A 26,517-nucleotide genomic window follows, 5' to 3' on the forward strand; every position below is an offset into this window, starting at 1 on the left:
GGAAGAAACACTCCTACGTGACCTTTTACACCGATGGATGATGCGGAGAGAAATGAGGCCTGCTTACACCATGGCTATGTTCTATCTGCTGGGTGAACATCCAGCCAGACAGCCAGGGCCATCTACATAAGAGCACAGTAATAATAATAATAATAATAATAATAATAATAATAATAATAATACATTTTAAAGTCTTTATGGCCTGTTTGGGAGAAGCATCCTTTTACCGAGGACTCCCACTGCCTAACCCTGCCAAGAATTCTCTCTCCCCGCACTAACCTGCAGTGACATCTCAATTGGCACATGGTCCCTAAAAAGCCACATTCTCATTCCAAAGGTCCTTCGTCCATGTGCCAATAGTCTTTTCCATCAATGTTCCTTCCTCTGGCCATGTGCCAATGGTCCATCTGCCATGTGCCAATGGTCCATCTGCCATGTGCCAATAGTCCATCTGCCATGTGCCAATAGTTCTCACTGTTCACAATCACTCATCCCTGTGTAATGAATGAGGCCTCTGTGTGACACACACACACACACACACACACACACACACACACACACACACACACACACATAAACAATGAATCTGGATATGACTATGCTTTTCCTTCTCCATCCACTTACTTGTAACTCACCAGTGTCTGCAAAGTTTGTATAACCTTATAAAGTATGAACACTTGGATCTGGCTTTTCTTTCCAGTCTGGAGACCCTTGCCTGAATTTATATCGTAATGCTTACTACCTACTGGGAGTAATTAGTACCCTACCCGTGCCTCTTGCAGTGCTGAGGTTGAACACCTCTGATTGGTTTCTATTCTAGGGCAGCATATCAGATTCACCATGAGGCTAACCTGCAAGACTCCAGAGCCCACACACTGCATGGATGTATGAGGCTGTTGGAGTCTTGCTGCCTCTTACTTCTCCATACCAGGCAGCCAGCACTATTCTAGAAGAGTTGCGGGGCTACAAGCTAGGATTTAGCATTTGGTCTTTCAGAGCCTCACCGCACCTCCTAGGCCAGGCTGTAGCTTCTGGAGATCCAGGTCCTGTCTGGTGGTGGCCAGACAGTTGTTCACCTTGTAGTAGGACTGCAGGCAAGTGCCACCACGCCCACCTCAGAAACAGGACTACGACAAAGGGGTAGGAGCCAAGGGAGCTTTGCCAATAATTACTCTGGAGCAAGAGCAATTCCACAGTGCAGACCTAAATCAACTCACACATCTCTCACGTCTTCACAAACCACTGATAGTACACTAGCTTGTACTGGGATGTGGACTTAATGGTAGTCTTCAAAACTTTTGAAAACACACATATACCTCCACCAAACTAAATACATTTCATGAAAATGAACAACTTTTGTAGATGTAACCATCTTTTTAAATAAGAAACACAGAGCCGATTGCAGAGTTAAAAAGCCCAAGAGGTCAGAGCAATAGCTAAGAGCTAAAAACCTTACCCTTCATTGCCACTGCTGTCCTCCTCAGCCAGAGAGCTACTTCCTGTGTGTCTGTCTTCTTATAGACTTTCTGTTCTGCCTTCTCATTGGTTGTAAACCCAACCACATGACCTCCTCATCACTGTCCATCTATACAGACCTCCAGATCTTCTATGGTTGGTATTGAGATTAAAGGCATGTGTCTCCATGTTAGTGGTATCCTTGAACACACAGAGATCTGCCTGTCATGTGATCAGGATTAAGGATGTGTGCTACCACTGCCAGACTTCTGCTATGGCTTGCTATTAGCTCTGACCCCCAGGCAACTTTATTTATTAACATACAAATAAAATCACATTTCAGTACAAATAAAATATCACCATAAACTTTGACTCTGTGAAAGACCTTATCGGGAATATACAGACATGCTCTGGGGCAAGGAAAAGATTGACAAATCACACATCTGACGAAGGACTTGTGCCTAGGTTGTAGAAACTGTGCAAAGGAGGCTGGAAATGACTCTGTGGATAAGGTACGTGCTGCATGAGCACAAAGTGTACAGTTTGGCTCTCTAGCACTCATGTAAAAAGTCTAGCTTGATGGCCAGCTCAAAGAGGGGAGACAGGCAGATCCCAGGGGCTCCCTGGTCTACCTGCCCAGCCAAAACAGAGAGCTCCAGGATCATTGAGAGGGCCTGTCACACACACACACACACACACACACACGCACGCACGCACGCACGCACGCGCACACACACACACACACACACACACACACACACGCATGCAGTCATAAAATTCTACATTAAAAAGGAAACAACTGAATTAGAAAAAGACATGGTCAGATATTTTCTCCCAAAAGGACACATAGGTAAGTATATGGAAAAATTATCATTTACTATTAGAAAATGTCAATTAAAATAACAACATAATACTTGTAAAGTATAAAGTAATAGTACCATGAGACCCTGCCCATGCAGTGAGCCACGTTGCTCATCCACTTCTGATGTGAGAGCAAAATGGCAGCTGTCTAGAGCAGAGAACAGTGAGGTTTGCAAAAGAAATCTGCACTGCTGTGGCCTGAACCAGGATCCCAGAATGCCATGTGGTAGAGCCTTTCTCCAGCGATCTGGGTGTGGTAGGACATTGAAGAGGTGAGGCCTACTTGGAGGTGCTAGGTCCCTGAAGTAGCTGATTCTGGGGATCTTTGAAGGGGGCTGTGGGTTCTTCCTCTCTTACTTTCCAGCCATTATGAGGCAAGCATCATGGTCTACCTCACTGTTCCTGCAGTGATGGATTGCATCACCATGACAACACAGCCAAACAACCATGGACTGAAGCCTCCAAAACTGATAGGAAATGAACTTTTTGCATTTTTTCATTTTGCAGTGTAGGGGATTGAACTCAGGACTCCCTGTATGCTAGGCAAGCACTCTACCACTAAGCTACATCTTCCTCTGAAGATGCCTATCCTCTTTTCTCTGGGTTGTGTGTGTGTGTGTGTGTGTGTGTGTGTGTGTGTGTGTGTGTGTGTGATGTAATGTGGAGGTCAGAGACCATCTTGGAGGTGTTGGTTCCCTGCTTCCATCAACTGGTGTCCAAGGACTTAACTCAGTCATCAAGCTTGTTGACAAGGGAACGGTCATCAGGGTGCTTGGCAGCAAGCACCTTTACCAGCTGAGCCATTCTGCCTGACCACCTACCCTCCTTTTCACCAAACTGCCTCAAAGATTTTGTTTCATTGCCAGAAGGGTGACTAACCCCTGCACGTACCCATATGACCTTGGTGTACTAAAGAGGAATTAACTATTGATTCTCCCAATTACTTAGATGGATCATGAATGTTGCTGAGGAAAAATGCCATTCCTGGAATATAAATTCCTCCAGTTACATAATATTCTGATGGAGGAGGGGACACAAAATTATAGAGTTTCAGACTGTCAGGTCCAAAAGAAACTCAGGACAAATGACTATCTGAGGCACGTGTTAGCACAGCAAAGCCCAGGCTGGCCTCCGGGTGCACTCAGTACCTATGGCTCACCTTCTTCTTCCTCACCCCCTACCCTAAACTCCTCCAGCTCATGGACTTCCCATCCCCCTCCTGTATAACCTTGTCATCTCAGCCATTCACTCTCTTGGTCCTCTTTAGTCTTCCTCCCCTCTCCTCTCCTCCCCTCCCCTTCCCCTTTCCCCTCCCTTCTTCTCATCTTCTACCCTCCCCCCAACTCCCTCCCCTCCCCTCTTCTCCTCTCCTCCCCTCCCCTCCTCTCCTCTCCCTCCCCTCCTCTCCTCCCATCCCCTCCTCTCCCCTCCCTCTTCTCCCTTACCCCCTTTCCCCTCCCCTCTTCTCCTCTTTTACCCTCCCCTGTCCTCTCCTCTCTTCCCCTCTCCTTCCCTCCCTCTCCACTCCCCTCCCCTCTTCTCCCCTCCTCTCCTCTCCTCTCTACTGCTCTCCTCTCTCTCACTCCCTACCTCTCCCTCCACTCCCACAGCCCGGTGCAATCTGCTGGCCATGTTTAATCTACTTCTTTCTCTCCCTGCTCTGAACTCTTCCAGATGCCTCTGGCTGTACACTCCTTCATATCTACAATAAACACCTTCCCCTCAACCACACGCTGGAGCAGTCATGTCCTCACTTTATACACAGATGAAATTAATGGTTGCCAGGGATATCAGGGAAATAGAATCCTTTAAGAGAGAACCATGATGACTCCTTGTCATAGATGTGTACATCATGATAGAGATCACAAACGCACATATGGTACATACAAATGCACAGAACTAAACACAGACACATAAGTACATGCATGTGAATATGGAAAAGCCATGGAAGGTTGGGAACCAATCTCCATCTCCCTGATATTGAACTGATCCTGAAAGTCATTAATATGAGGGAGAATTTGGGGAGGGCATGGACGATCTCTAGGTATGAGTTCTGACAGCTGCATACCAATCTTGGTATCAACATAAAACTGTAAAGATGATTTGATTGTAGCATGATAGTAGCTAAAGACAAGTAAGACAACAAAATGCACAGGATGACTAGCTTTGTACTACAGATGAGGGGTCAATGCTTAATCGTGTGTCTTCTAATTTACTGTCAGGAACATGCTTTCTGTTGCAATCCTGAAGGACTTGGTCAGGCACAAGGTGAAGTTTAAATGGGTCAAGAGAACATCACTTGGGTCAAGAGAACATCACTTGGGTATGCAGGAGACAACAGCCCTTTTCCCGGATGCCCATGGCCTGTTCCTTGGCCGTGTTTCTTTAATAGACCAGAGAGTAAGTTCTGGTGGAATGGTGTGATGTCATCAGTGCCTTCAGAATGTTGGAGTTCACTTAGCTACCAACAGTGCTCTCCTCAGAGCTGTGAGGCTGAGTTCTGGGTAAGCTCGGAGAGAGCCGTCAGGGCCTAGATCTTGAGAGAGCGGAGCAGCTGCTCACACGGGTGAGTGTCACCCAACGCCATGCTAGACTGAATGTCAGGGCTCAACTACGTTCCTTCAGAGAGTCTTGGAGGTGTCCGAGATCCCTTGGGAGTCCCCAGAAGGACAACTGGTGACATGATGGGAATGGAAACAGGTTTTAGAGACGGGAAACAGAGCAGAGGAAGTAGTGGGAACAAAGGGAAGAAAAGTGAAGACAGGGAGGCTGCTGAAGAGGGGTCTTGTCACCCAGTGACTGTCCTTGAGAGGGAGCCATGAGGAAGACGACGTGGGCCACACGGCTGTATGTTTAGGGAGAGTTACCTGCCAGTGATTTACAGAGGGTCATAGAGATATGGAAAGAGGTGATGACAGAGAACCTAGGTGTGTGAAGTCATCCAGCTGACCCTATGGGAAGCGTGACTGATGCCCAGGACCTATTCTTCCCAGTGGCACACCCACAGTGGCCTGTCCACGGCCAAAGGACACACCCTCAGCAAGTCCAGAAATCACCTTCTCACGTGTAAAGCAGATGAATTATAGTCCTTACTCACAGATTACAAGACTACGTGGGGTCTCCTTTATGCACTGATTAAATTCTAATTTCATAACAAATCAAGAATGACAGGGTATAGCTCCATGGTAGAGCACTTCCCCAGAATGCCTGAAGCCCCAAGTTTAAGTCCCATCCCCACAAAAGAAAAATTTTCCAGCTACCACGAACTATGGAACCACTATTGTAACTTTTATGACTATTTTGTTTTAGCAAAAGAAGTTTGCAGGGCAACAGCCTGGGACTGGAATCAGTCTGAGCCCTTCCTCGGTCTGCAAACCGAAGAAGACAGGATTCCTTAATGTCTGCACCAGTTCCCTCAGACACAAGACCAAGGCTTCAGAACCCAACGAAAGGTCAAAAGAAAAAAGTACTGGTGAAAGCCAAGGCAGGTGTGTATGAGCCTTGGTGCTTTCCCCTGGTCCCTAGACAAGTGAAGGCTGACACAGCAAGGCCACTGCCCCTAGTCCCACCTTCCCCAACTACTCTGAGTCAACTTCTACAGGGGCATGGCAGGGGGTGCCCTGGTGAGTCAGGAGGTCACTTCTTCTTTATATTTATACCTACCACAGAAAGAAGATCAGAGATGTCAACTGTCTCTCCAAAGGTGCCCTGCAAGCAGAATGATTCGGGGAACGAAGTGCCAGACGATAGTGTTTGCTTGGCAAAAAAAGGTACATGGGAGGTCAATTCTAAGCCACCTTTGTAGATAAGCATGTGGAGATTAGGGGCATTCCTTGGATATCTTCAGACGTTACATGCAGGCTCCTCAATGTGTGTGAGAAGGGAAGACCCAGCACTGGCCAAGCATGTCCCTCTTGTGCTCAAGTCGGGGTCTCTCCTCCTGCAGCTCCACAGGCCAGCAGTGTTTGGGCTTCCAGTGATGCTTCTGCAGGGGATGTCCCTGAGCAGAGATCCAAGAGGAAGAGGGCACCGAGAAAAAGGAAACCGGAGAAAATCATCACTGGTATGTGTATGCACGCCCCTTGACCTTCATGTCCCAGTGTGAATGAAACAGCATGGCCACTATGCCTAGTCCCTCCCTCTTCCCAAACTGTCCTAAATCAGCTTCTACAGGACCATGGAAAGGGGTGTCCTGGTGAGCCAGGAAATCACTTCCTTGCTCACTTTTGTAGCTCTATCAGATAGAAGATCTACAAGTTCATTTGTCTCCATGGTGGTATCCTGCAGGCAGAATGATCCAAGGGTAAAGGCACCAGAGATCAGCTGGTGCTTGGCAAAGAACAGTACATAGTAACTCAATTTCTAGTCTCCTTTGTGGATGAGTGAAGCTCATTCCTCCCAGATTTCTTCAGATGTCACACGGAATTATCAGAAGGGAAGAACACAGCCATGTCCAGGTTGTCCCTCTTGTGGTCATGTGAGGTCTTCTCTTCCTGCAGATCCAGGAGCCTGCATCATTCTTGCTTCCAGCAATGCCTCTGCTGGGGATGTCCCTGAGCAGCCAACCAAAAGGAGGAGAGGCCAGAAGACAAAGACACTGGTGGATGTCAAAGCAGGTATGTGTCCATCATCCCTGGACATTCTTGTCTCTATATGAAGAGCCAGTTGCACCCGAGTGACTACTTGTTCCTCTGTCTACATGAAGTGATAAATTCCTGAATAATGGTCAGGAAGTTGCCAGAGTCCCCTTGTGGCCACATCCATGAGGACTGAGAAGCTTTTGTTCCCACAGCTACCCAGGAGAGCAGCCTGGGGGCCTCAGGCCCAGCCACCTCTGAAGCTACCCCTCAAGCTGCCTCAGAGCTGAAGATCTCCAGGAGGAGGACGAAGAGGAGCATATGGACTGTGGACCGGATCGAGGGGACAAAACTCATAATAAACAAGAAGAGAAGACTCAGTTACCAACCTGAGGACCTTGAAGCCTTCTACCGACTTCTGGGTGGGTTCTCTGAACTGAGGACTGGATACTTAGGGCCAATTTTCAAAATTGAGAATTAGGTACAGGGAGCAGTGGTTCAAATTTCCCCACAGTGATCCTGGGCCACCTGGTTATGTGGAGGTGTCTCCTCTCTTGACAAGTCCTTGGAGAGAAGAAATTAGGTTCACCCGTGTATATGGAAGTAATGGTGCTTCTCTGCTCACAGACCAACCCTACCACTAAGATGGTAGAAAAGGGGGATCAGCAAATGTCACTGGTCCCTGCTTTGGGGATGCACTAGCAGGAAGACCCAAAAACAAAAAGAACCAAAGATTTACAAAATGGAGATGCTATCAGCTCTCCATAGCTTCACAGGAGAGGTTCAGAAGGTCATGGCGCCTAGGGGTAGGACAGGAAGAGACAGTAGAGGTCTATGAAACCAGTGAGGCACCAAAGGTGTCTCTGAGGTGATATCGGCCCATAGATCTGGGACCAAATTCGGCAGGTTGGGAACAACACCCAGGCAAACCACCCAATACAACATGTACCAGCCACAGACAATGATTTACTCTGTTTTCAATGAATTAAACAGACCATATATGTTCAGTTCCTCTGTCTCCTCAACCCTGATTCCAGTGTTCAGTGCCTACAAGTGACTGTAGGATGCCATATTGGAGGGCAGAGGAACAGAATGCTTTAACCATTTGAACACTATCAGACAGTGCCCTTCTGAGGGTCAGGGAGATTGCACAGGACACATGCTGGGCAAGACCTATCTGCCTGGGCAGCTTTTGAAGAATGTACAGAACCCCACAAGCACAAGTCTTAACTAGAAAATGGTGCCTCCAGGAAGGACCTCAAAGATAGATGAACTCCTGTGAAGCAGGGGAAGCTGGTCACTACCTCAGAGGGAGAGGAGACCCAGGAAAGGAAGGATGAAGGGAGACTGTAAGCATGTCTCCATCTCTGTCCAAGGATTCAGTCATCAGAGTAGGGATGTTGGCACAGTCTCAGTACAGTAAATGGACAGATTGTGGGGTCATACAGCTCTAAGGCCACAACTAAGGTTTCGACTGAAGTACGATTTAACAGTGAGAGCTATGTTAAATCCCTTTGGTGAAGAAAAGTATCAAAGGTCATCTCAGACCAAGCCCAGGAATCAACAACAGCAAAGTTCAACACACAAACACAGCATGGGTGTGTCGATGACAGGAACAAACTATGTCCTTCTTCATCTCAGCTCAGGGGGAGAAGTCTGGAGGCCACACACTGCTCACAAAGCTTCACCCGCAATCACACACTTGACCCACCAGATGGGAACTCCAAGTTCATCTCACGCTTGCTCTCTTTGCAGAGGATCCTGTGGTCCAGAACTTTTTGGCAGCTGACATTTTCTTCAGGGTGACCGACAAGGTACCTATAACCTCAGATATAACCTACAGTCACAGCCCTCGGGGATGGGCAGAAAAAGATGGTCTGGGAGCCCAGGATAGCCCAGGGCTGCTCTCAAGAACAGAACCAGGAGAGACATGCTGCCGATCCCTAGTATATCCCCCAATTCCTTCCAGGTTTTATAATCAGCTCACATCCACAGAGCAAATGTATTCCAGCCCCCATTCTGTGTATCATTGGAGTATAATGATCAGATGCAGAAGGTCCAGGCCCCACTGAGATTTGTTGCCCTTTTGTCTACTGCCTGCCTTCCCTCACCAGCCCTCTGTCCATACAGTACCTGCTGTCCATGGTGGTGGAGTACTTTGGCCGACTTGGGCTGCCTGGACATCTCTACAACAGGATCCACTTCTTCCTAGCCCTGTGAGCATCTCCTGGGGACCAGTTTGTCCAAATCCCATTCCTAAAGCTTCCATCACTCCTTTGGGACTGAGTGTGACCCTCAGCCACAGAATAGCTGACACTTTCAAGGGACCAGGAGGGGAGAGAAGAGGGTCCTGACATCATGACAGTAGTTAAGAAGGAAGAAAGGGAAGTTTCCTTTTCCTGGGCTGAGAAGTGAATGGGTCCTGCGGGCTTTGTATCAAGGATGCCCTGGGGATGATCTAGACCAAGGTCACCCTACACAGCCTGCCTCCCCACTTTATCTCTGGAGCTACATGCTCCCACCTGCATCTGGCTGTCACGGTTAGGGACGTGCACTTCTCCTTCCCTATGGCAGCTACATCGCCTGTGACATGGAAGAGGATGACCCCATATCCAAGAGGAGCATCTTTCAATTCTTGCTGGGCAGAGACACATGGCAAGACTTGTACAAGGACTTCCAAAGGCTACAGAAGGAGTTCCTCCAAGTCATAGATTATCGAGCCTGGGTCACACGACAGGAGTGTGAAGAGGTGTGCCAGGGTCCAGCCAGGGGAGTGGGTAGACGGGGTTCAGCCAGGGGAGTGGGTAGACGGGGTTCAGCCAGGGGAGTGGGTAGACGGGGTTCAGCCAGGGGAGTGGGTAGACGGGGTTCAGCCAGGGGAGTGGGTAGATGGGGTTCAGCCAGGGGAGTGGGTAGACGGGGTTCAGCCAGGGGAGTGGGTAGACGGGGTTCAGCCAGGGGAGTGGGTGGACAGGATCCTGCCCAGAGAAGAACAAGGGTGGGCCCATTTCCTGGACTCACCTCTCCTCTCCCTTCCAGATCCAGAACCAGAACCCACACCACTGGGTCTGGAGCCGGGTGCGCCACAGCGCCCCTTAGCTTCCCAGGCTTGGGACACCATCAGCAGGGTCGTGGAGCATGGGGCTGCACATGAGCCAGGTGAGCGGAAGGCCTGGTCAGGGGCTCCACATGCATGGGCTAGCTCTGTCCTCTGAGTCCCTGAAGCTGTATTCTGGGCTGTGTAGACAAGGGAGATCTGCTGTCTCCTATCTTGGAGTTTCCTCTTGGATGGGAGCATGTGGGCATATGAGCACTGCTGAGGCACAGACAGTGTTTAAATCCCAATTCTCCAACTGGATTGCATCACAGGACCATACAATCCATGACACAAGGTTTCAATTTGCGTGTCCTTTTTTGTTGGGTTTGTTTTTTAAACTCTCAAAAAAAATTAAACTCACATTGTCTAGGCAACAACTCCTGTGTGAGCTCAGGTGGCATTTTAAAATCTACCTAGAAGAAAAAACACTGGAGTAATCTACTCTGACAAAGAGACTCTCCCTGTGCGGCTCTTGGGAGAGAAGAGACATTCCACTCTCTGCTCCTAGGTTTTATGTTTAGCTCCCACATGAAGCAAGGTTCACTGAGCTGGGCCTGTGAAGGTCATCATTAGATCACATTTCCATGGACAACTGAAGTCATGGAGTCACTAGTCCCTGAAAACTGTGAGATTGCTGGGAAGAAAAAGGAACCAGTGGGCAGGGACTTCTGTGAGGAAGTCATAATCATGACATATCCCAGAAACAACCCTGTCTAGTATCATACCCCGAGGTGCACTTTGTTTGGTTAAAATTTCCTTTTCTATTTGGATTTACTCTAAATGGGAAGAGAACTCTAGTGAAATACTTAAGGGTCTCTTCTTCCTGGCATACATACGGTTGTGCTAAAATAACCTACTAAACACCCTGCTACACTGCAGGGTGTGACAGAGCCCCATCTGTCCCATCGGGTGAAGAGTTAAGGGAGAATGATGAAGTCAGGATCCTGGGTTATAAGATAAACCCAGTTTGGCAGAAAGTTTACGTCATCCTGTGGACATTTCTAGAATAGTAAAACTCACCACACGCGTACACACAAGGGATCTCGAGATTCCAAAAGCAGCAGCAGTCATCACAGCTACTTCAGATTTGTCACTTGGAGCAGTGAGACGTGACGATGATCTTCCATCGTTTTTTCCACTATGAACTTTGTGTGTAATGGGCAGGAGTTTGTCTTTTATCCTAACAACACTTTCTTCTCTCCTTGTACAGCTCCTGCCCACCCCTGCCAGCTCCTCACCTCACCCAGAGACCAGAGCTTTTCCCCCTTATACTAGCACCCACAGAATCCAACATCCAGTCCTGGGCTCTCCATATAGATTCAGGATGAAGGATCCAGGTTGAGCAAGTGCCTCAGCAATGTGAACCCAGAAGGCACTGTAGCCAATGAACCTCGGGCTTCAGGGATGGCAGCCTCCAAAGGTCTCTACCTTGACAAACCTTCATTGGATCCCACAGTAGCTTGGAGGGGTCCAAAAAACCATCATCTCCAGCAACTGAGGACAGATAGCTGCAATGTCACACAAAGTTCGGGAGTCCTGGACCACAGGAGGAGGAAGAAGCCAGTGCAGGCTCTGGGGTATAGCAGGGGACCTGAAAGGAGGAGTAACTCAAGTCAGAGGATGAGGTCAGCCCTGCCTACTGGGCAACCAATGTCTTTGGACTCTGTTGTCAGAGACACTCTCAAATAGTCTGCTGGATTCTCCAATGATGTCTCATTCCAGAAGATGATGGAGAAATCTCCCCAGGGGCTGATGGGAAGCTCTGAGACACTGAGTATAATGGTGTGGACACCTGAGGCCATTATCAAAGTTGGATAGGAGAAAGTGGGTCCCATGAAATGCAGGCTGTTACCACAGGGAAACAACTCAGCTTGCAAAGGAGAGAGCCAAGGAGCAGAAATGGGTGGGGAAGAGGAGTTGAGGGGATGAGGGTCTATGGGTAACCCAACACTGGGAACAACATGGTGAAAGCTGAGGATCAGGAAAGATGGACGCACAGAGGACAAATAGGGCAGATCCCAGGGGTCACAGTGATGCTTACAGACTTGACAACTACAAGGCAGACAGGATTTAAAGCAAGAGAGAGGAAGAGCATATAAATTCAGCACACAGCTGACAATATTCATATTATTTTGTTATATTGTTTTGTTACACTGTTTCCACTCTGATTTTTGTTATAATTGGATATAACATTTTTATTATATTTTGTTATAATATTTTGGCTATATTTGTTTCATTATAAAATTTTGGTTAAATTTGGTTATATTGTTTTGGTTTTATTTGGTGTTATATTATGGTAACATTATTTTGATTCATCAACTTATGGTACTTCTAGTACATTCATTCCTATGAAGTTGTTATTGCTACATTATTTGAGTCATAATATTTTGTTATATTATTTTTATTATAGTATTTAGGATACATATTTTGTTAATATTATTTTTATGCCTTTTGGTTGTAATAATTGCTTATATTATTTTGTTTGTATTACTTGATTGTAATAGTTTGGTTATATTATTTTGTTAGGTTATTTTGATTGTAAGATTTTGGTTATATTATTTAAATTACATTATTCCATGACATATTAAATTACATTACATACTAAAGTTATACTATTTTCTTTATAAAATTTTATTATCACATTTCAGTAATACTGTCTTGGTTATATTATTTTGGTTGAATCATTTGGTTCTAACATTATATGGCTCATATTATCTGTGTTATACATTATTTGTATTAATAAAAATGAATTATTTGTTAGGACTCTGTCTCATAAAGCAAAATTCAGCTCATTGCTATTTGAGATACCAAAGTAATTCCGAAGTGTTAAAAGCAAGGTTTGAGGAAGAGGGGCTGGCAGATGAGCACCCCAAGATGAGTAGGATGCACATCTGGATTGCAAAGGAAAGAAGGCCAGGTCAGAACTCCCCCAGAGACGGTAAGGACACACTGACAGAAGATTCTCTGCATCTGAGCTCCTGGGAATCAGGAGGGTGGCTAGGCATTAAAACACATTCATCCACACAAATTCATCTAAAACTCATCTTATTGAAAATAAGGATGTGAGAGGTGATTACTATGCCTGATTTCAACACGCAGGGCTATGAAATAGATGGTCCAGGTGTAAGTCCACACTGATGTTTTTCTGTCGACTTAGTGGCTGCACATGAGTCTACTGATATTTTAATTATCATCTGCGGCCACACAGCCCTGCATTCAGTGCCCAGCCAGCTACTCAACCTCGGCCTGACAGGTAGGTGTACTGGTCCCGCAGCCTGGCTCTGATGAGAACACAATATATAGGTTTAAATCAAATCTCTGTCATTCTATTTACCAACAAAGACTCAGAAGTCAGATGTAGGGGTGAAAACCTGCTGGTTCAGAGAAGCCAAGAAGCAACCAGATGACCTTGCTTTTTGGCCAAGACTCTGCAAGAGCTGTGTCTCTTTCTTCATTCCAGAACCAAAAGGAAGCTCAAACCATAGTCCCCACCCTTTCCTTCCTGTGTGTCTTCTCTACCAAGTTGTTGGCTTCTCTATGACTAATTCTGGTTGGCTGATCACTGGCTCTGCCCCCTGATTCAAGGTAAACTATTGACAGTCTGGAATGTCACAGTGAGATCAAAATATTTCCCCTTTTTGTCTAAATAAAAAAGAAAGATTTTAACTCTAACCTAGTAAAACTATATACAATAATTACAATTATTGGGGAAGAATTACATTTACAATATCCAGTCCCTCAGTATTTGGCAAATTTGGAGAAATTACTCCATTATCTATTCTATCTTTTGAGTCCAAATTTTTTACCTAAACTATTTTCTATCATAACTTGTATTACCATCCAAAAAATAACTTTTTAGACCTAAAAACATCTTCTTAGATAAATAACTTAAGTTTTTATGTTCCTCAACCTTATAAACATTATGTCCCTTATGTAAGTTTCTTTTCTGAATGTGGTAACAAGGAAAACTATAACTATCTAGTCTTCAACCCCATCAAAGACACAATATACTATTACCTGAGTAAACAGGAAGTACAGAGCAAACAACTTCCAAGACTATAGAAATGAAACAGCTGGCTGACTACACAGTCACCCAAGTTTCCTCTGCAATACTGGGGCATCCATCTTCAGCCTACTTTCCTAGAATATTTGACAGACTTTTCTATAAAGCAGGAATTTTGAAGGACTTTCCTACCTTGTCTTGGCCAAGTTCATCAGTTGCTTTCTTTTGTACCCTGCTTGTCCAATTTGGACAGAATACTGTCAGCAGTCAAGGCAAAGGCAGTTTCTTTGCCCAGTGGCTAACTTTGCCACAAAGTTACTTCAAGTCCATATAGAGGTTCTTTGATGTATCACCCTTTTGGAAGTAATTGGTTATTAAATCATCTTAAATGCTACATTCTGTAGGTCTCTGAAGTGTTTGAATACATCTCTGTTTGACCTTGAAAACATACCTACATGACTCTAAGTTTGATTGTTAAAGATGACTAACTACTAACTACTAATTTCTTAATTATCCTAAACAGTTTGTAATAATAGCCTTTAAGGCTAGAACTTTACATTACATTTTAAAATGAGCTGCATATGTACAATACCTTAAACAAAAGTATAAAAACATATATAGTATGTTATAACAAAAATAGCCTTAAATTTGTATCAATATACAAAAATCAATACCAATGTAAAATATCTGAGATTAATAGTAGCTTTTCAGTTTAAAAGTAGGTTCAATAATCTACCCATTATTCTATCTTTTCTATATCCTCTTTTTTATCTTTTTAGGAAAAGATCCCTGACTCTAACCACCTTTGTTTAGTTTTCTCCCTGACCATGACCAATAACAACTTGCAACTCACCCCCCTAAACAATGTCAAACATCCACTGAAAGACCAGAAACCACCCACTCCACCTATGAGAATGTGTGCGTTGTGTTCTCTAGACTGCTTCCTGTTGTCTGAGGGAGACGGCATCTTTAGGGGACCCTGAGAAAACTGAGATAATGATCAAGTCCTTCCTGGGAGAGCTAGCTGCATTATTTTTTTGTTTAGTTTCTGTGTGATAGGAAAGTATACAGCTTATCTGTTGTCCTGTCTAGACTAGTCTGTGAGGCTGGACCATCTCAGCTAGCAGCTTTGAAGTTCTTCTGCATGTAGAATTTTGAGGAAAATGTAACAGAGGCATTCTGAGAGGCTGGATCACATGGGCTACCTGTCTTCATTGGTGTCTTGTCCCTCCCTTTTTATTTTGAAAACACACAAACCTTTAAAGGTAACACATATATCTGCATTAACACAAGTATGGAATGTATGGTGTACACAAGTCAGCTAAAGATGATTCTCAGCTCTGTGTGTGAGCAGGTAAAAGACATCTGTCAATGTTGTAAGTTTGTTTGGACCACATAATCAAACTGTAATATAAATCTCTATCCATGCCGAATGGAAGGGTGGCATGTAATAATATGTCATGAGGATTCTGTGGCTAACAAGATTTATCATGCCTCATCCAGTCTCAGAGCTGTTCCCATGCAGAGAGATCAGCACACACGTCACCTGTCCTGCAAGCTTTCCTGGCTTCCTCCCTCAATCTGCAACCAAAATCCTCAGGAGGTCTCCCCAATCAAATCCAATATTGATTAATTTTGAAGGAATCCATAGCTTTTGGTTTCGTGTGGCAACAAAGGCACAGCTTTCCCTGGATGCCCATGGCCTCTTCCTTTGGTGTGCATCCACTCAATCATAATTTAACTATAAATTTTAAAACTAAAAATTTTAGAAGCCATACTATGGTAGTTTGTATGGCCCCCATAATCTCACAGGGAGTAGCACTATTAGGAGGTGTGGCTTTGCTGGAATGGGCATGTCCTTGTCGGAAGAAGTGTGTCACTGTAGAGGCAGCCTTTGAGGTTTCCTTTGCTCAGGATAGCATCCAGTGTCTCAGTTGATTTCCTGTTGTCTGCAAGATGTAGGACTCTCAGCTCCTCCTCCAGCACCATGTCTGCCTGCACGCCATCATACTCCCTGCCATAATGATAATGTACTGAACCTCTGAACTGTAAACAAGTCACACAATTAGATGTTTCCCTTTATAGGAGCTGCTATGGGGTATCACCACCCCTGACTTCAAGCTCTACTATAGAGCTCTAGTAATACAAACAGCATAGTATTGGCATAAACACAGACAGGTGGATCAATGGAATTGAATTGAAGACCCTACCACAAATCCACACATCTATGAACAATTGGTTTTTTACAAAGAAACCAAAATTATACAATGGAAAAAAGAAGCATCTTCAACAAATGGTGCTGACATAACGATGTCAGCATATAGAAGACTGCAAATAGATCCATGTCTATCACCATGCACAAAACTCAAGTCCAAGTGGATCAAAGACCACAACATAAATCCAGTCACAATGAATCTGATAGAAAAGAAAGTGGGAAGTAGCCATGAATACATTTGCACAGGGAGGGTGGAGGGTGGAGGGGTGGGGAGGTAGAGGGTTGGGGGGGTGGGGGTCAAGGTAATGACAGGGGAACCCACAGAGGCAGCCGACCAGAGCTCGTGGGAACTCATGGAGTCTGGACCGACAGCTAGGGAGCCTGCCTCGGGTCTATCTAGGCCCTCTGCCTATGTGTGGTAGTTGTGTAGAATGGTCGGTTTGTGGGGCTCCTAACAGTGGCATCAGGACCTGGCCCTGGCCCTTGAGCTGGCTTTTGGGAACCTATACTCCATGCTGGGTTGCTTTGCCCGGTCTTGATGCGTGGGGGAGGGGGGGTTGGTCCTCCCTTAACTTGATGTGCCATGCTTTGCTGACACCCTCCAGAGGCCTGCCCCTTTCTAAATGGTGGTTGTTTGTTAATCCTTTGGGGGCGCTAAAGAGATCCCAAGGGACTAGAACCCCACTTTCTAAAGACAAGCCACAGGACTAGCACTTCCACTAGACCTGTCTGGCTCCCTAGTGCATGCACTATGGGCAGGATCACCCTGAATCAGGAGCCCAGCAACCTTGTGCAGGTGCATCTCGAGCTGAGACAGAGGAAGAGGAGGAGGAGGAGGAGAAGGAGGGGAGTGGTTCTTTTGGGGGCGGGGGTGTATAGATGGGAGGTGGAGGGAGGGAACAGGAGGAGAGGAGCAAGGAGAAATTATGGTCACCATGTAAAATAAATGAAAAAATAATAAAAAGTTGCTGTGGTCATGGTGTCTCTTCATAGCAACAGAAACCCTAACTAAGACACAAACATCGAAATTTTTGGAACCTAGGGCTACAGAGACACAATACCAAAAAATACATTAAAAATGCAAAATTATGCTGGATAGTGGTGGTACACGCCTTTAATCCCAGCACTCAGGAGGCAGAGGCAGGCAGATCTCTGTGTCTTTGAGGCCAGTCTGGTCTAGAGAGAGAGTTTGAGGACAGCCAGGGCAACATGGAGAAACCTTGTCTCAAAAAAATGCAAAATTGTAATTATAAAGTGAATTTCCATTTCATGAAAATGTACAGCTTTGGCCTTGAGGAGGTCCTTGGGAAGGTGTAGAGATAAGCTGAGAGGAAAGACTTGCCTATCACTTCTCTGACGTACCTGGAAGACAGAAAGAGCTCATAAAATCCAAGATTAAAGAAAGAATTCAATTAGAAAAAGAATCAACTGCCGATCCATGTAAAAACTTGGGTAGATCTCAAAATCATGCTGAGGGGAAATGTAATCTCCGGGTATATATGTCCTGGTTAGTATGGAAAAAAATAGTATAGTCAGAAAAGAAATTGTTACCAGGGCCTTGAAGGGAGGTCATACTAGGGAGGAGAAGCATGAGGGTTTCTTGTCATAGGGTTGAGCCTGTCTTGATGGTGAGCTTACAAATGTACACACAAGACACATGTGTGCTCAACTAAACATGGATACATAAGCACATGCAGACACAGCTGTGAAATCTTCATCTCTTTGGGGATAGTGTGCTACAGTTATAAAAGTTTCCAAAAGGGAAAATTCAGTGAAGGGACTGAGGAGCTTGCCAAATAACTTCTTACAAATGCATGTGAATCTTTATAGCAAAATATAAAAGTTTAGAAATTTTACATTTTAATATGATTGTAGCTGAACATAAATATGACAGCAAAATAAACTGCATTAGTAACTTTGTATTATAGATACTTAACTGTTCATTTTCTCAACTTTTTAATGCATAGATATATTTTATTTAGATTTACTAATAGGTTTGATTATTCACAAGAATGAAGTTCAAAGTCAAGTAATACGGAGATAAGAGAACATCACTTGAGTGTTCAGAGGAGACGCCAGCCCTTTATCCCGGATGCCCATGGCCTGTTCCTTGGATGTGTTTCTTTAATAGACCAGAGAGTAAGTTCTGGTGGAATGGTGTGATGTCATCAATACCTTAAGAATGTTTGAGTTCAGCCGGGCGGTGGTGGCGCACGCCTTTAATCCCAGCACTCGAGAGGCAGAGGCAGGCGGATCTCTGTGAGTTCAAGGCCAGCCTGGACTACCAAGTGAGTTCCAGGAAAGGCGCAAAGCTACACAGAGAAACCTTGTCTCGAAAAACCAAAAAAAAAAAAAAAAAAAAGAATGTTTGAGTTCACTTAGCTACCAACAGTGCTCTCCTCACAGTTGTGAAACTGAACTCTGGAAAGCTCCGAGAAAGCCTTGAGGGCCTAGCTCTTGAGAGAGGGGAGCAGCTGCTCACACAGGGTGACTGTCATCCAGTGTAATGCTAGACTGAATGTCAGATGCAGAGTCCTGGAGGTGTGTCAGGGATCCTTGGGGGTCTCCAGATGGACAACTGGTGATACTGTGGGGATAGAAACAGGTTTTGGATTGGGGAAAACAGAGAGCAGGATGTGAACAAGAAAGAGAATAAAGTGAAAGAGGAAAATGAAGAGAAACTTGTCTACTCATGACTGCCCTTGGGAGGGAGTCATGTGGAAGGTGGTTGTGTCATCATGGTCATACTTTGGAGGGAGACTTAATTACATGTGAATCTGCACTAGTTCATAGAGATAACGTAAAAAGGGATGCTGATAAAGAGAACAAGTATATGAGGACAGGTGGCCTGACCCCATTTGGAAGCATAAGTGACACTCTGCAGCCATCCTTCTTATTGTCACTCAGCCCTAAATCTGACAATAATCTGGAAAAGAGGCACTAGAGAGCAGCCTATGCATGGCAAAGAATGGTGTATGGTAAGGCAACCCCTGGCCTGGCCAAAGTCAAAGGACATACCCTAGCAAGTTTTATATGATGGTGTAATCATTTTCCCTTCTGTAAATCAGGTGAACTATAATTCTTACCTGACAGATTATAAAGTGTAAGTGAGGCCTTCTTACTGCATAAAGTAGCATCTAAAGTTCAACAAGGGATTAAGAGCTGCTGATGTATATATAGTTCACTGGTAGAGCACTACTTCCCTAGCATGCATGGGTCACTAGATTAGATTCCCAACACTTCAAACAGGAAAGAAGGAAGGGAGAAGGGAAGGAGGGAGGGCGAGAGGGAGGGAAATTATGATTATTATTGCAACTTGAATTACTATTTCTCTATGAAGCAGGTTAAACAGAAAGAAATAGGCTGGTTAGTGAAGAGGCCTAACAGCATTAATGCAGCCATGAAGGCTGCAGACTAACAATGCTGAGACTAGTCCTCACCATTATAATAACCAGGAAAAGCTTCAAACTGTACCCAGAGGGGGACCAATCCAAATTGAGACAAACAAGTGCTAGATGCTCCAGAACATTAAGGATAGCTTACATCACTTGTATATAGGTTGCCAATTTCCTTGCAGCAACGCCAGTACCAATCCCTGTTTGACAAGACTTCTGTTGCCTCACTCCTGCCTAATCAGGAGTTCAACCCCCATCTGAATCTGGAATTCCCCTATCCCCATCCTTTACGCCTTAAAAACCCTGCCTCAACTGAGCTCAGTGTTCTCCCTGATCCAGCTGCTGTGTTAGAATGGACAGAGAGCCCAAGCTCGACCTTGCAATAAAGGCTCTTTGCTTTTGCATATGATGGTCTCTGGGGGGCTCATGACACAGACATAACATTTGGGTGCTCATGTAGGATCCCCCAGACTCACCAGGACCTCAACCTGTGGAGCCTTTAACTGGCCAATCAATGTCTATTTGTCTCGCTTGGTTTCACTTTGTCTCTGTCTTGCATTATACTTTGACCGGGCCCATTTCTGAAGTCCTTGCAAAGGTCTAAATGGACACACAGGAGGATCGCAGGCCGGGGAACCAGGAGACATCCCAGGACCCTTCTGTACAGAATTGCATCCCTCTGGTTTCTCTGAATCTACCAGGTGGGTCGCACCCACCAATCAACAACAAGCCATCCTCTCAGTTTCAGTTTTTCCTCCAACGGCCAAGAGGAATCAGCTTTTCCTTCGATGGCCAGGAGGAATCTGCACTGTTTTATGTTTTGTTTGCTTTTGACTGTTTGTTCTATGTCTGACACTCAAGACTGGCATTATAGGACAAAAGCCAAGAACTCCCACTCTCTTGATTCTGATTCTTGACCATTTTCAGGAGTTTAAGACCAGAGCACAAAAAGATGGGTTTGAAACTAAAAAAGAAAAATTAACCATATTCTGACTGTTAGAATGGCCTTCCTTTGATATAGGCTGGCCAGGAGAAGGAAGTTTCAACCCCTACTTGGTGGCTCATGCTAAAGATGTCATCTTTGGGACTCCCAGCCTTCTGGACCAGATGCCTTACTTTGTCACATGTCAGGATCTAGTCCTATCCCCCTCTTCTTGGCTAAAACCCTTTATTTCCACAGGACCGCCAAGAAAAAAGATCCTGGCCCTCAAAGAGGAAACTGAAAAGCCACACCCCATCACACACACCATCAGCACCAATCCTTCAAGGGGGAACTGAGGAAGAACCAGCTTTTCCTCCAGTGGCCAGGAGGAACCTGCAACCGGCCTAGGTCGGAAATGGAGCAGGTCAATGCCGCATCTGCCTCCCAGGCCAGGTTGATAGAGCAGTGGGAGGTCTGGGTCCCACTGACAGGCTATTTGGTTCTCTTCCCATTTCCTCTCCCACTCTATTGGTTGTCCTTGGAGCAGCAGTCTGTCCATGTCTGTCAGTTTGTCTGTAGTTTTATTTAATTGCTTAATTGTTGCTCTATGTTTCATACTCAAAAAAAGGTGCTCTTTCACAAAAACTGACAAGCTGTCTCTGCTATGGGAGCACTGCACCCGCAGCTCATTAAACCATATCACGGCTGCCCAGAGCCACAACCTGAAATAATTAAATAACAGCATATGGTTGCAGAATGTAGTACTTGGGCTTATGGGCAGCTTTCTCTGGTGCCCAAAGAACTGGATCCAACAGATACTGAGACAACCCTCCCTGAAATTACAGCTAGAGGAAATTTAAAAACTTGTCTGTTTATTTTAATATTTGAATGCATGAATATGGCCATTGTATGTTTGTTTCTGACTGGACTTAAATATACGAGTTTACTATGTTCTATGTGTCTTGGTTACAGCTCAGTTGTTACTATTGCAGCCAGTCTCCTGGGCTCAGAATTTCTCTCTCCAGCATTCTGGCCATTTTAACTAATATAATAGGGATTCAAATGTCAATTAGATATGAATAAAATTAAAATTATTTTATGCAGTTCTACTTTATTAAGGGCTGGCTCTGAAATTTTGGTTATGGTCCACCTTTTTTTCAGACCCAGATTTGCTTTTAAAGTCTCTATGTCTGAGGTCAAAAATTGGCAGACAGAAAGAACAAGAGCAGAGAAGCTAAGAAATTATTGATTTATAAATTTATTGAACATAATTAAAAATCTGTAACATTTATAACAAAAAGGTTAACTCAAAACTTTAACACAGGGTTAATAATCAGAAGGCTACATAGGTAGCCTTAAAACAAAGATCTAATCCATCAATGTCTATAGTTCTGGGTAAATATTCAAATATGCTAACTTTGCTTTTTAACCGCTTTAGTTCTGCTTCTGACTAACTGTTTTTGTCAACTGAAATATGTCAATCCCAAAACATGGTTTTTATGTTTAAAAGCTCACCCTGAGGAAGGCTCAATACTACACTAGAATCCCAAATACCCAGTGTAGTCACTGGCCAACTAAAGTTAGGACCACAACTGCTAGGCACCAAAACTGGGATATTTCTGTCTCATCTGATGCAAATCAGTCCAGTCAATATGATTGCTCCCTGTCCCTTCTCCTGGAACAGCTAATCAAATGTGCCTGATAAATGCCCCATTGCCCAGCCTTTGATGAGCCTTTCAGCCTTCCTAGACCCTGAAAACCAACATCCCAATTTCAGCTGGAAGCAGCTACAAAAGAGAGTACATCATCCCTGTCCCCTTAACAGGCTGAAAATGCTAAGTCAAAGGCAAATTCCCTTTGGGGAAAATCTGTTGCTTACATGTCAATCATTCTGAGAGAGTCCAGCAAAAATAAACCTTGGCCATGCAGAATGAAACTCATTATGCTGCCCATTCTAGATGATGGGCCTGCAACACTGGGTTGACCCCATGCATTCATGTTATGGTCCTAAGACAGGAAAGGGGTACTGTATGATGATACAGCTCTTCTCCAACATAAAATACTATAAGGAGACTTAGATGGAACTAGCTCTGTCCCCCTCCTCCAAATCTAAGAGGGCCATAGGGGCAGCCATAGTTTGGTCAGACTTGGGTTAACAAGAGCAACAGGTATAGGGACCTCAACATTGATATTACAAGACAAAAACTACAAGGGTTTACAATCAGCCATAAATTCAGACTTGGCTCACACTGAGGACTCAATTGACAAACTAGAAAGTTCTCTAAACTCCCTAGCTGAAATAGCCTTACAGAACAGATGGGGCCTCGATCTCCTTTTTATGCAGCAAGGGGGGCTCTATTCTACACTTGGGAAGAAAAATGTTGTTTTTCTGTCAGTCACTCAGGGACCACTCATGACTCAATGGCTATACAAAGAAAAAAATTAAAGACAGACCAGGAGATCCAGAAACAGTCTAGATGATATAAAGATCTTTTTAATTGGTCCCCTTGGCTAACCACCCTACTCTCAGCACTAGCCAGAAACTTCTAATCCTTATCCTCTTACTGATCTTGGGACCCTGCTTGACTAACAGGCTGACAGCCTTTGTGCAGAGAAAGAGTCAACACAGTCCAACTCATGGTCCTCCAGTCTCAATATCATCCCCTAACCCTGGACACACAGGATCCATGATTAATGTCCTCTCTAGTTACTTATTGAGGTGGGGGAGTGAAGAGGCCTAACTTAACATTAATGCATCCATGATAGGTTGCAGACTAACAATACTGGAACTAGGCCTCACCATTACAATAACCAGGAAAAGTCACAAACTGTACCCAGAGGGTGGCCAATCAGAATTGAGACAAACAAGTGTTAGATGCTCCAGAACATTAAGGATAGCGTACATAATCTGTATATAAATTGCCAATTTCCTTGCAGCAACACCAGCACCAATTCCTGTTTGAAAAGACTTCTGTTGCCTCACTCATGCCCAATCAGGAGTTCAACCCCAATCTGAATCCAGAATTCCCCTATCCCCCATCCTTTACTCCTTAAAAACCCTGCCTCAGCTAAGCTTGATGCTCTCCTGACCCAACTACTGTTAGAATGGATGGAGACCCAAGCTCAAGCTTGCAATAAAGGCTCTTTGCTTTTGCATATGAACTGAAGGTCTCTGGAGGGCTCATGACATGGGCATAACAGTTAATCAGGCTGAGTCCCTTACTTGTTTCGAGACAACCAAGAAAAGACAGGATTCTTTTATGTTCACATCGGTTGCCTCAGAAATGGCCCCAAGGCATCAGAACCCAGTGAAGAAGGGTCACCAGTGAAGAAGGGTCTGAAGAAAGTGCCCATGGAAGGTGTGTCCCTAGTCCTCTTCATCCTTGGTTTCCAGGTCCCCTCTTCCCACCAAATCTGCTCTTCCTCCCTCAACTCTTCATGTCAAGTTCTAGCAGGGCACTGCAAGGGGTGTCCTGTTGAGCCAGGAGGTCAATCCCTGTTCACTTTTGTAACTATGACACAGAGAAGCCCAACGAATTCATCTGTTTCCATAGGGCATTCTGTGGGCAGAATAATACAGAGAAAGCAGCACCAGAGAGCAGCATATGCATGGCAAAAAAAAAAAAATGGTATACAGTAAGACAATCCCTGGCCTCCTTTGTAGGTAAGTGTAGGTGTGTATATGGGGGGGCAGGGGATGGGGGAAACCACAGACCATTCCTTTCATATCCTCAGAATTCACATGCAAGTTCCTCAGAAAGTAGGAGCCCACATTGCCTGGTACAGTGTGTCTCTCCCAAGGTCATGTGGGGTCTTCTCTCCCTGCAGCTTCTCAGCCTAGCTCTAATGATGCTTCTGTAGAAGCTGTCCCCAAGGAGAGAACCAGGAGGAAGAGGAGCCAGAGGAAAAGTAAGTTAGGGGATGTCAAAGAAAAGTATGCATACTCTATCACCCCAAACTTCCTTGTCTCTGAAGGAAGGCCCCATTATAGCTGAGTGACTTCTTGTCACCTTGTCCTCATGAGGTGATGTCCAAATTTCAGAGTGGCAGCCAGGAAGCACTTACTTACAGTTTTGTTTCTGCAGAGTTCTAGGAGAACAGCCCGCAGGCTCCAGCATAGCTGCCTCTAAAGCTGCCATTAAGGTGGCTTCTGAGCTAAAGTTCCCCAGGAGGGACAGAAGAGGAGCGTGTGGACTGTGGACCATATTGAGGGGACAAAACTCTGGATAAACAAGAAGAAGAGACCCAGTTACCACCCTGAGGACCAAAGAGCCTTCTACTGACTTCTGGGTGTGTTCTGTGAGCTAGGGAAATGCCTAGAGCCAATTCTCAAAATTGAGAAACCTTCTCCCAGGCTTCAGAATAAACCTAGGTGGCACGGATTCAGGGTTCACTAGTTCTGTAAGGTGAAGGAGTTTCCCTTCATGTATCAATGAAGTTCTCAGAACAAAATAGGCTGACAAATTACAGTTACCTCTTCACAGGCAGACCCATTTACTGCTCCCGCTAGTCATGGTATTGAGGGCAGGTAGTAAAGGATAAAAAGATTCCTACTTCTCATAAAATCTACTTCTTCTTCACATAAAATCTGTGTCTCCAGAAAACAATTCTAAAGCAAAGCGCTTCTATGTAGAGGAAAACTCTCAACACTTCAGGCAATGAGAAGATACAAGAAAGCAGGGAGGGAAGGATGCTGTGGGCAGTGGGCTATGAACTCTCCATCTCTGCCAGGATATCAGTATCAGTCATCATGTAATGCAAGGGGAGCCAGGCACAGTCACAACATGGCAAATTGACCGACTTGTGGTATCACAGACACATAAGGACAAAAACCAGGTTCTTGAGTTGAAGAAATTTTGCTAAGCATTGAGAACCACAGAGAAATAGATCAAATTCCACCGTTTATCATGTTGAAGAGTCAACAGCAACAACATTCAACAGGCTACTATCCAAAATGCATGTGTCAATGATTTAAAAAGCAAGCACTGTTTGGGATATCAGGGCTGAGGGCCTCCTGGAGGAAGGCAGCTGCTTCCCCCGAGAAACAGTGGATAAAGGGGTCTAGATGCCACTCTTACCTGCCGAAGAATCTGTGGAGATGAAAACCCACATCTGACCTTTAACCTCCCAGGTGGAAGCATTCAGCCTTCCTCACTCACCTTCCTCTGCAGAGGACCCTGTGGTCCAGAGCTGCTTGCCTGCTGACATTTCCCTCAAAGTGACAGACAAGGTACCTGCAACACCAGGGAGGGAGGATGATGCATCTAAGGACTGTCTCCTAGAGACAGGCAGAAGAGGAAATGCTCTGCAATGGATCTGCTCTCAAGCAGAGGGAAGAAGGGCACACTGCTCATCTTTACTGTCTCTAGACTCCTTCAGTCACAAGGCTTCTAGACCCCTCAGCAAGTCTATGTGTGAAGTTGCTGACGTGGCAAAGGGATGGGGAAGGTCCCAGGGGCCCACTGAGATCTTTTGTGCTGTGTCCAATGTCCACTCTTCACCCCTTATGAGCCTTCTATCTGCCGTCCATGGTGGTGGACTTTGGCCGACTTGGGCTGCCTGGACGTCTCTATAACAGGATCCATTTCTTCCTGGCCCTGTGATCATCTCCTAGGGGCCAGCTCTCAGTTTAACCAAATATCAACTCTTACAGCTTCCATCACTCCATCAGGACTCAACATAGAACAACTGAAATGTTCAAGTGACCGGGGGATGAGGAGAGAAAGGACCTGAGGTCATGGAAGTGCCTCGGAATCACCACTAGCCCCTTACAGAGTAAGCTACTGGAAAGAGGACTTCCCTTTTCCTCGGGGCACCAAGTGTGCACATGAGCCTAGTGTTGAGAATGCCCTGGGGTCCCTGTAGATTCAGGTCACTCTGAAGATATGGCTTCCCATACCTGGTCTCTTACATCTGTACTTCCAACACTGTAACCTCCCTCAACTGCCCTGCCTTAATTTAGGAGTCATGGTTAGGGACATACACTTCATCT

The 26,517-nt window shown here is 45.1% G+C and overlaps 1 protein-coding gene across 1 annotated transcript; it reads left to right on the plus strand.

The window, feature by feature from the left end:
• Positions 1–4,773: 4,773 nt before the first annotated feature.
• Positions 4,774–12,253, plus strand: LOC131908531 (speedy protein E4-like). Its single transcript, XM_059259569.1, has 11 exons — positions 4,774–4,882; positions 5,626–5,804; positions 5,985–6,086; positions 6,263–6,379; positions 6,816–6,932; positions 7,109–7,315; positions 8,649–8,707; positions 9,024–9,109; positions 9,468–9,642; positions 9,933–10,052; positions 11,201–12,253. The coding sequence occupies exons 2-10, from the start codon at positions 5,714–5,716 to the stop codon at positions 9,990–9,992; spliced, it is 1,014 nt and encodes a 337-aa protein (XP_059115552.1). The 5' UTR covers positions 4,774–4,882; positions 5,626–5,713; the 3' UTR covers positions 9,993–10,052; positions 11,201–12,253.
• The last annotated feature ends 14,264 nt before the right edge of the window (positions 12,254–26,517 follow it).

The sequence above is a fragment of the Peromyscus eremicus genome, chromosome 4, assembly GCF_949786415.1.
Source record: "Peromyscus eremicus chromosome 4, PerEre_H2_v1, whole genome shotgun sequence".
NCBI lineage: Eukaryota > Metazoa > Chordata > Mammalia > Rodentia > Cricetidae > Peromyscus > Peromyscus eremicus.

Excerpts from the sequence above, each read along its gene's own strand:
- LOC131908531 (XM_059259569.1), top strand. The coding sequence starts at position 5,714 with ATGTCTGCACCAGTTCCCTCAGACACAAGACCAAGGCTTCAGAACCCA. Across the intron at positions 6,380-6,815 it reads ACCGGAGAAAATCATCACTG|ATCCAGGAGCCTGCATCATT; the intron begins GTATGTGTATGC and ends CTCTTCCTGCAG. Across the intron at positions 9,110-9,467 it reads ATCCACTTCTTCCTAGCCCT|CTACATCGCCTGTGACATGG; the intron begins GTGAGCATCTCC and ends TCCCTATGGCAG.